The sequence below is a fragment of the Sander lucioperca genome, chromosome 12, assembly GCF_008315115.2.
Source record: "Sander lucioperca isolate FBNREF2018 chromosome 12, SLUC_FBN_1.2, whole genome shotgun sequence".
Lineage (NCBI taxonomy): Eukaryota > Metazoa > Chordata > Actinopteri > Perciformes > Percidae > Sander > Sander lucioperca.
The window spans coordinates 4,802,913-4,812,952 of record NC_050184.1 but is presented as its reverse complement, the minus strand read 5'-3'; the positions used below and the strand labels follow the sequence as shown (position 1 = coordinate 4,812,952).

The 10,040-nt window shown below is 36.9% G+C and overlaps 2 protein-coding genes across 4 annotated transcripts in view; one reads left to right on the top strand and one right to left on the bottom strand.

The window, feature by feature from the left end:
- LOC116059532 (tubulin alpha chain-like) overlaps window positions 1-10,040 on the bottom strand; it is a 370,798-nt gene that overhangs the window by 24,648 nt on the left and 336,110 nt on the right. The gene's annotated exons all lie outside the window — the stretch shown is intronic.
- On the top strand, window positions 3,066-9,626 carry LOC116059617 (SAP domain containing ribonucleoprotein). 3 transcript variants are annotated; one of them, XR_004898928.1, is made up of 12 exons: window positions 3,066-3,191; window positions 4,137-4,236; window positions 4,517-4,560; window positions 4,650-4,720; window positions 5,168-5,219; window positions 5,493-5,566; window positions 6,700-6,737; window positions 7,688-7,713; window positions 7,805-7,873; window positions 7,976-8,062; window positions 8,213-8,403; window positions 8,436-9,626. XR_004898928.1 is itself a non-coding variant. In XM_031312837.2 (11 exons), exons 1-11 carry the CDS (start codon window positions 3,159-3,161, stop codon window positions 8,255-8,257), a joined length of 639 nt encoding a protein of 212 aa, XP_031168697.1. In that variant the 5' UTR covers window positions 3,066-3,158; the 3' UTR covers window positions 8,258-9,626. The 3 variants fall into 3 exon arrangements, 1 of the variants encoding a protein (XP_031168697.1); XR_004107342.2 differs by having other exon boundaries at window positions 8,213-8,757; window positions 8,824-9,626; XM_031312837.2 differs by having other exon boundaries at window positions 8,213-9,626.

Below are 10,040 nucleotides of genomic sequence, written 5' to 3'. Positions count from 1 at the left end.
ATTTGTGTATTTACAGTTAAAAAGCACGTCTCTGGGATTACAGTCATACATACAGTAGAGAAAAAAAAAACACACATAATCACTTAAGACATGTAAAAAGTCCACATGTTCTTTTTGCATTGGCAACATATTGGATCATGAGACACGCTCGAGTGTGCATAAACTGAACAAAAGAATATACTTTCTAATAAACATATGCACATATGAACCGTAGTATTTTTTTCCCTGATGGGATCAATAAAGCATTCTGATTGTGATTATAGCTGAGCTCAGTGATATACAGTACATATCAATATAGGTAGTGGTGGAATGTAACTAGTACATTTACTCAAGTACTGGGCTTATATTTTACTTAATATAAGCACAGTATATTTTATGTCACTTTATACTTGAAGAGGCATATTCTGTACTGTTTACTCCACTACAAGTATTCCCCAGCTGCAGTTACTTCATCGGTTAATTTACATACAAAAGATCAGTTAAAACATTAAAAATGCTGCTTACACATCAATGCATCAGTATTAATGATGTAATAATATAATATGCATAATCAAGTTAATTTTCCTGGTAATATTTCTGTACTTTTACGTAAGTAATATTCTCAATGCAGGAATTTGACATGCACAAAGTACTTTACATAATGTGCTATTGGTACTTTTACTTAAATAAATACTTCTGCAACCACTGAATATACACTACATCATTTCTACGGTATGTGTACATTTGTGTTGTATCAGCAATAACATCGACCTTGTGTAATTATTATTTTCTCATGATTTTAACGTTAACCTGTTTATATATGTTGGATAGCACCTTATCAATAACTTATATATTATATTCAAATATATAGCATATACTGCATATATTTGCACTCTTTCCTACTTTGTAACTGCTGCCTAACTATTTCCCTTGGGATAAATAGTAAAAGTTCTATCTTATTATCTTGGTGATATTGTGAGGCCTCTGTCACAATTAGAGGTGCAAAGATGAATCGATTAGTTGTCAACTATTAAATTAATCGCCAACTATTTTGATAATCGATTAATCAGTTTGAGTCATTTTTTATTGAAGAAAAGTAAGATTTCTCTGATTCCAGCTTGTTAAATGGGAATATTATCTAGTTCCTTCTCTCCTCTGTGACAGTTAACTGAATATCTTTGAGTTGTGGACAAAACAAGACATTTGAGGATGTTATCTTGGGCTTTGGGAAACACTAATCCACATTTTTCACCATGTTTTGACATTTTATAGATCAAACAACTAATCGATTAATCGAGAAAATAATCGACGGATTAACCAACTATGAAAATAATTGTTAGTTGCAGCCCTAGTCACAATAATAAATAACAACAAAAAAGTATACATTTGGGGGGCAGCAATTATTAATTAAACAGTTTGAAGATCAGTACGATACAACAGGAAAAACAGGATTGTATTTAAATCATGAGGTTACAGTGTTGTGAATTTTTGGGTCTTATGTGACAATTCCACAAAACACGTGCTTTCGAATACAATATGAATGGTTATATCTCTAAATCTCTGCTAAAATCAGCTGACCTATTTTGGGCTGCTCGTCGAATTATTCCTAATTAAGTGCAGATTTACTCTGAAATTCATGTTGCTACTGATAATTAAATCCACCTCATGAAAAACAAAACAAAAGTACTTTATATTTGTAGAGGTTATATTGGCCGACACTCTTAAATATGACGCTGTGATGAAATATAATGTCCGAAATATTAAAGTGTAAAAGGAAGTTGTTCATTTCTGTGTCATTCGTGTCAACAATAGGTTACACAGTCTGCTTAGAGAGAAAAAAAGAAAGGAGGAATGCAGCGTTAATGAGGATTATTGAAGCACTTGTGACTCCCTAAATTCATCCGGCTTTCCCCCACCGCAGGAACTAAAAAGTGACTTTGTTAAAAGGTTTTTTGTTGCATATGTGCCAATTTGTGACAGTTTAAACCTATTTTTTTGTTAACAATGTCAGCATTCACAGCAAATCCTGTTCAAACCTGTTTCATCATGAACCCTTTAACTCCCTTCAGGCCCCAACATGTATGTTCAGACCATACTATAAAACATGGCGTCTCATATAGAGTTAAAAAAAAAAAAAAAAAAAAAAAGACTGATGCATCAGATAATGTGATCAAAGATTAAACATGGCTAAAGTGTTGAGTCTTGGTAACAATTTGATCAGTATGTCAGGTTATCCTGGAGTGTAGAAATGGGTGGGATGGCGCAGTGGATATGACACGTGCCTTTGGTGTGGGAGATCTGGGTTTAATTCCCACTGCGATACATCAACCAACGTATCCCTGAGCAAGACACTTAACCCCTAGTTGCTCCAGAGGTGTTCGGCCTCTGACGTATGTAGCAATTGTAAGTAGCTTTGGATAAAAGCGTCAGCTAAATGACATGTAATGTAAGGTAATGTAATGTAGAAAAAAGAACAGAACTGTGACTCCTTATAAAAAAGTTGTGTTACAACCCCCCCAATAATCAAAACTGGCCAGTGCATGTCAAGTACTCTGTAATTTTTGCAAATAATACTTTTAACTACTTAAATTTGAGTTAGATTTTGAATGCAGGACCTTTTAAATTAGATGAGATTAGATTTAACTTTACATTACATTACATTATATTTTACCTGTTGTATTAGTAGCCTAATTACAAAAGGTGACCGTGCCATTGAAGTGTTGGCATACGTTGTGGTCTCTGAAGACTTAGCTTTAAACTGGCCTTTGTGTCATGTTTGTAATTTTGTTTGTTTTTAAGTTTTATTTTACTATATTTATTTCTATTTATATCGTTATTATTTATTTACTGTTTTTGGTCTATATATATATATATATATATATATATATATATATATATATATATATATATATATATATTTTTTTAAAAAAAATATATTTTTTTTTATTATTATTATTTTTATTTTTTTTATTTTACAATTTTACTTTGTGACTTTGTTCTGTAAAAGGTGCTATATTAAATGACGGTACTAGTAGTAGCCCACGTAAACGTACACTCGCCTGCAGTTCGCCAGTCCGTCCATCGGGCGGCGCTGTGAAATAAAGTGAGTGGGAGCGGAGGCGTTCAGAAGTAGAGCCGCTCCACTTTGATTGGAGGAAGTACTACATCAACAAAGAAAGATGGCCGAAGTGATAGAGCTGCAGAAACTCAAGGTTGGTACTGCCATAAATATGTATTTATTACAAACAGTTAGGTGTTTTTATTAATACATATTATGTTGTAACCGTTGTTATTTGTAATACCAGAGAGCGAGGATACGGATAACTGAACGGTTTGAAGTATAAAATGTGTCCGTCGTTGGTGAAGGCTAACGACCGGCGTGTGTTCATTCAGCTGCGAAGCTAACCGAGCCAACCGGACCGAGAAACGTTCAAAATAACCATTAAGGTTGATAAACGGCAGTGAATGAGTTTAAATTGACCGATAGAAGTGTAGCATTTAATTAAAACTGTAAAAGTAGCTCCTGCTGTTGGATATAAAATGTCCCGCCGTCTCTGTCCAGGTCCAATTAAATTAGCGACAAAGGTAACCGAGCATGTTTGACCTCAACCGGTCATACATTTCATGTTATGCAAACATTAGTCCGTGAACACACCGTCTATTGCTTGAGTTGTCCCGTTTGCTAGCTGTCTGGAAAACTGTACATCCTCTACTATAAAACTACAGTAGTTACTGAACTTAATCACTTCCTTCTCCGTAGCAGTGGTGGAAACTAAGTACAGTTTTGAAGCCACGTTACTTGTATTTTACTTGAGTATTTCCATTTTATGGTACGTTACAACGTTTTTTTTTTTTGTTTTTCTTTTGCAATATTCTACTTTTAATTCTAATACTTGAAGTGCATTTTGAATGCAGAACTTTTTACTAGAGCATTTTTATACTTACTTGACCTGGTTGAAATCTCCAGAACAGTTACTGAATGGACTTTGTGGTGGTTTAGTAATTATGATTAATATTCAAAATCCTTATGGGAAAATGAATGGGATTTTTTTTTTAACTTCCGGAACCACACTGTTGAGCTCTGTGGAAATTGTTAACAGCAAGGCAAGGTTGTTAAATGGCGCTTGTTGTAATAAAGCATTGTCTGCTGTTGTTAGCTTGCTGAACTGAGGCAGGAGTGCGAGGCCCGAGGTCTGGACACCAAGGGAAACAAAGGAGAGCTCATTGCCCGACTGCAAGCCTATCTGGATGAGCACGGTGAGGCGGCATCTTTCACATTTAGACATTGTATATAAAGCAAGTGTGTGCGGATGGACTGTTATCAGAAACACATGGACTTGATCAAGTTGAGATGAATTGTTTCTACGTACAATTCTGATATGAGATGCTGTTAGCTCTTGATGTATAGTTAAGACTGTGTCTTGTTCCTTGTCTTGTATGGATTCCTTATTGTGATTAAAATACTGTTTTTTTTTTTTAACTTTCTTTCTGCTCTCTGGTGGTGTGAAATGTCTTTATCCCATAATCCAAACAACAGAGGAAGATGTGGATGTAGATGACGTGCTGGCAGAGGATACAGAGGTAACGGTCGTTGATGCTTTCACTTCCCCTCTCGGACCTTCTTAGACCATTTTGTGAAGTGGTGATGCATGTTTCCATTTTCCTTTCAGGACTTTCCTAAAGTTGAGAGTGCTAACGATGTAAAAGACGAGAAGGATTCCGAGTCTACTGAGTGCGAGCCGTAAGTATATTCACAAACAAACAAACAAAAATAACGTGTTAATGAGTGAACTTTAGAGGTACTAGGCCAGGCTAGCTGTTTCCCCCTGCTTCCAGTCTTTATGCTAAGATTAGATAACCATCTCCCAACTGTCTGCAACTAAGCACGTTTGCCAAAATGCCCCACTATTTCTTTTAAATTTGAGGTAGTAATGTTTATTTATGACTACGCTATAAACCACAGTCTCGAACCCAGGATTGGGCTATGTGGCTGAAATTCATGTCATGCCCAGTATGCGTACATCGGGTCTAAATGGCTTCACATGTGGAGTATTATTGGTCAGGTTTGGTGTAGAAATGTCCCACATGGTCCGCCCCAGATTGATAAACGGGTTTATGCTGGGTCATTAGTTTTCCCCAGCAATCCATCTGTAGTCATTCCACTTCCTTTCATGTTTTTTTCTTTCAGACCTGCTGATAAGAAGGTGGTGAAAATAGCTCCTCCGTCATCTACCGGTGAAGTACGTATGACATGTTTTTATACACTAATAGTTTAATTGGAAGCCTTCAATCGGTGTAATCAATGTGCAATGTGTGACATATGGGTGCTCAAAAACAAGAAGTTCAATACACAGTAACTTTCAGAGCTTTTCGCAAGTGTGTGAGGGTGTGAAACCTTCAAACTCATAATAATATATTAGATTCATTACACCTTTTGCAAATATTCATCAGCAGTACCAACACCTCCGCCAGCAGCTTGTGTTCTGATTTTTTTTAAATCTTTTGTTGAGCAGAGACTCCAAAAGAGAGCTGAACGTTTCAACCTGCCTGCAACAGCAGAGAGCAAAAAGGCCATACGTGCAGCAAGGTAAGACTTCACCATGCTCCTCCTCTAAATGTCCTTTTTAAAGGCTACTTACAGTTTGATTTAAGTCGTTTTTGGCCATCATTTGTATTAGCAACGATAACATTGCACTCGCTCGTTTGATTAGGGGATGCAGCAACATCACTGGATGATGATAATCTGGTTCAACTTTGACCCAACACACTTACCGTAGTTATACTCCCATACATTTTTTTTTCTTCTGCAGGGAGGCATTCTTAGAGTGTGTCCAGTTTTAAGTGGTTTTAGATTATATGATCTGGGCGAGAGAAAGCATAATATGCACATTATATTACAAAAAAAACCAAAACATATTTTAACAGACATACAGAAACGAAGCGTTCACGGGGTCTCTCCTGGGATGCCGGATTCCACAACAACTTCATTAACATTTATGCTTGAAAATAATTAAACGTTAGCTCCGACGCGTAAGAAACATCACTACATTCACTCTATGTGACTTAAAGCAGGGGTGTCAAACATATGCAGAGAAGTAATTCATTCCAGTTCCAAATTTACCACTTTAATCTCAGATCAGTGGTTTTAATGACGTTTTTTCTTTGTTAAGCCAGTGACTGTGGGTTTATTATTAATTTTAGAGTTCTTTTTCCGTAAATTTACGACTTTAATCTTAGAATTTCTCTCAGAATATTACCCCTCTCTCCTGAGCAGATAAAGTTTCTGATCTTACTGGAGTGGTTTACTTGACATCAATGGGTATGAATTAGCATGAACTAAAATGAGTTTAGCAAAAGCACAGAAATTAAACTGAGTTAAAAAAAAAAAAAAATGCAGCACGTTCAGTTAGTTAAAAAAAAAACAACTCTAGCCTTTTGTCAGAATGCCGAACATTCTCTTCTATTGGAAGGTGTACGTACTCTACACTAGAGCATTTTTACTCCCAAAAAATCACACCAGTTGTTTGAATCTGTACACTTTAAAATCAAAGTCTATGCCCTACACATTACTGAATCAGCAATTAGTCCAGTTATCATAACTGCTAGAAATGGTGGCCAAAACTCTGGAAGTAATACCCAAGTAGTTAGTTTAAATTGGATTTATGCTATGAGTACATGTACTTCACCGTGTTGAAATTAGATTATTCTCCCTTTCTTCAGGTTTGGTGAATCCACAGAGAATACCAGTCCCGCTCCAGGTCTGTTGTCACTGTTTGCTCTTTTACTTTAGTCTGAAGTTGCTAGAATGTAACATAACAGCATCCTCAGTGTTTCCTTTAGGATTTTTTTTTTTTAGCAGTGACTATATGTGCGTCTGCCCTATTTCTGATTAGCCTGGCTCCGCCCTCCTACGTACTTCCGCTCAATTTTCATTTCCCTTCAGTACTCCGTCTGGGTTTGCGGTATATTCTTGGGTTTTCTCCGGCCAAATATTTGGCGGTCCAATCAGCGAACAGAGGGAGCGGCTGAGAACGATGACGTTGAGGACGTGCACTAGAAAGATGCGAGCGAAGCCATTCGGTCCGTTGTGGCAGCAACGCTGCCGAATATCCAGAAGTTAAAGCCCGAGCAAGAACAATCTTTGCTGAGTTTTGTTGGTGGCCATGATGTTGTGGCCCTCCTCCCCACGGGGTTCGGGAAAAGTTAGATTTTCCAGCTCGCTCCGTTAGTGGTGAAGGAGTTAGCTAAGGCGAACGCTAGCGATGCTAACGTGAAATATAAGGCGATAGTTGTTGTCGGTCTATCCTCTTGTTGCACGTGCGTCACGACCACACGTTAGCAATTGGTTGTGGCAGATCCAGAGTGGCTCTGGGAAGTAGTTTAAAACAATAGTTCAATAGTTTTAAACTTCAACAGAGTACCCGCCTTCAAGGAAGTTAACACTTGTCAATGGAGAGAGGCCAGACTCTCTGTACAAATGAAATGTACCAGAGTCTGGTAGGACCAGGCTAATTTCTGATACCGTGGTGGCAGAAATTTTGCCACGGCGGGCCGCCACTACAAAATCACCATAGAGGAAACGCTGATCCTATATCATAATGCTTTTGGCAACACATAGCTTTAACATGTTTTTCATGTTTAATGCTAAAGGTTTCACTGTTTTCTACCTGCTGCTTCTCACCCCACAATTTGACTGTCTCCCAAACAGGCGGCGTTGCGAACAGCAAAGCTCCTGTAAGTGTTGAATCATTCCGTCGGACACCTTTCTGTAATTCCTCCGGTTAACAAGACAATGTTAATCTGAATGTTTTTATGTCTCGCAAAGGTCAACGTTGATCAGCTGAAGAAGAGAGCAGAACGATTTGGTATGAACGTTTCGTCCGTTTCACAAAAGGTGACTACGAGCTTCAATCTGGGGTGTAATTTTTCACATGTTTACATTTTTTTTTTTTATTCCTGCACTTTTGAGTCTTACGTTTGGGGCTTTTATTTCCAGATTGAAGAGGACGAAAAGCTGAAAAAGAGGAAGGAGAGGTTTGGGGTCACAGCAGCTGCAGGCGTAGCTGTTTCAGCCGATGTCGAGGTGAATTTACGTTCTTTACAAATGCTTGTATCGTTTGTTAAACAGTAGTGGTCCGTTATATTTTATCACAATGGATTGAGTTGAACATAAAAAGACTCGTGGGAATGAGGAGTGATTGTGTAATAATGTTGATGTTTTCTTTTTCTACAGGCAAAGAAAATGAAGCGGGCTGAAAGATTTGGAAAGAGTGAATAATGTTTTTAGAGCCTGCGTGTTTTTTTTGTAAAGCATTTTCATTACTGCACAACACAGAGATCCCTGAAGATGACAAATGTCACTAATGGGATTCCTGTAAATCAAAAGTATGATTAAATGCAAAGATAAATGGGTGAGTTGGATCATTTTTTTTCTTCCCCCAAGGCATTTTATGCCTTTTAATTGATAATGGTAATGGACAGAGAACAGCGGGATGACATGCAGCAAACAGTCCTGCCAGCCGGTTTGAAATACCAACAAATATAGGAAATAGCTCCCAATTATTTACTCAGCCTCACGTCGGTGGATAATGTAAAACAGAAAAAAGCATTTCATTCAAACCACCTATTTATTATTTACTGGGGGCATCATTTTCTCAGTCCTGGGAGGCTTTCAAGCATGTTATTTTTCAATTTCCGTTCACTTTCGTTAAGGAATTGGAGGAGCGTTTTATAAAATGCCTAGGCAGCGATGTTAGCTTCTATGTAACAGAGGTTTTTGTTTTACTCCTCTTTTCCTTTTCGTTCACTGCTTTCTCCAAGCTGCATTGAAGTCCATTAATCCAGTCTTTATCACAGTAACAGGCTGCCAGCTGTTTAGGGGAAATACTTTGATTTCTTGCTGTTTAATCTTAAATCAAAATGGTGCTTTCAACCCTTCGAAATTTCCCAAATCGAGCGGAAAACGGGAGCAAGTCGAAGCAAAGGGTGCGTTTACTGTGAAGCAGCTACAGGAAGCGTGAAGGGTCGAAATCTTCGCTTGGTAAAAGTTGTCTTAAATCTAGATTCGGACATTTTGGGACTTTTTGGTGAGCGCATTACTTTGAACAGACTATTACAGTTATAACTATAAGACAAGCAGGTCAGAACCCAGTGAGGTACTTACCTGTTGGACAGAGATAAGAATGGAAACTCAAATTGTATCTACGCCTACAGTTAGCAGGAACTAAAAAAACAACCTGGTATCTAAAAATATCCTCATTATATGACATGCAAACAAGGAAATTAGAAACGTTAAGCCATGGATATAAAAATGTGTAATACATTCCTTCAAAGACCAAGAAAATCAAAGTCAAGTTTAACAGCAAACAAAGTTTATGGTAGTTGAAAGATGAAAATAAATCCTGTATTTCTGTTTATTGGTAAGTAATGCAATCAAACCTAAACCTTTTTTTTTTTTTTTAAATAATCCATTGAAATGATTGAACTCACTTATTTGTATTTACTGTGAGTATTTAACTGTACTTTTGATTTAACAGAGCCTATTATTTCTGTGTTTTCTCTTTGGGATTGCATTGGTTCATTGCTTCAGTTATCTGTCCATTTTATAACATTTTGTGGTTTAAAATAAATTGTTTTAAATTTTTTGATATCTTGGTTGTTGTTTTTTTTTTTTTTAATATGTATCTTTTCATAGAGAGTCACTGTCATGACTTGATGGGAGTGGAGACTTTTCTAGTGAACATAATTCATAATTAGTCACCTGTATTATTTTCCTCCAGTACGACGAATAATGTCTCAAAAAGTCCTATTGGTATCGTGGACATTAATCCCTATAACCAGTTAACCTATGATGAACAGACCATCAGGGTATCATTCATTAAAAATGTGTCCGGGGTTCTATAATCATGTTTTTATAGTATTTTGTCATGAACAAATACATGATCAAATAGTACCATTACCACATGTAAAATTGATAGATTTGGAAATTCAATTGCTGTTGTGCTATAGAAGTGAAAATACCCAACAGAGAGGATTCTTCTTAAACTAGGACTAGGACTTAA

Coding starts and splice junctions, on each gene's coding strand:
- LOC116059617 (XM_031312837.2), top strand. CDS start 3,159: ATGGCCGAAGTGATAGAGCTGCAGAAACTCAAG. Junction 6,738..7,687: donor GAATACCAGTCCCGCTCCAG/GTCTGTTGTCAC, acceptor TCTCCCAAACAG/GCGGCGTTGCGAACAGCAAA. Junction 7,714..7,804: donor TTGCGAACAGCAAAGCTCCT/GTAAGTGTTGAA, acceptor TGTCTCGCAAAG/GTCAACGTTGATCAGCTGAA.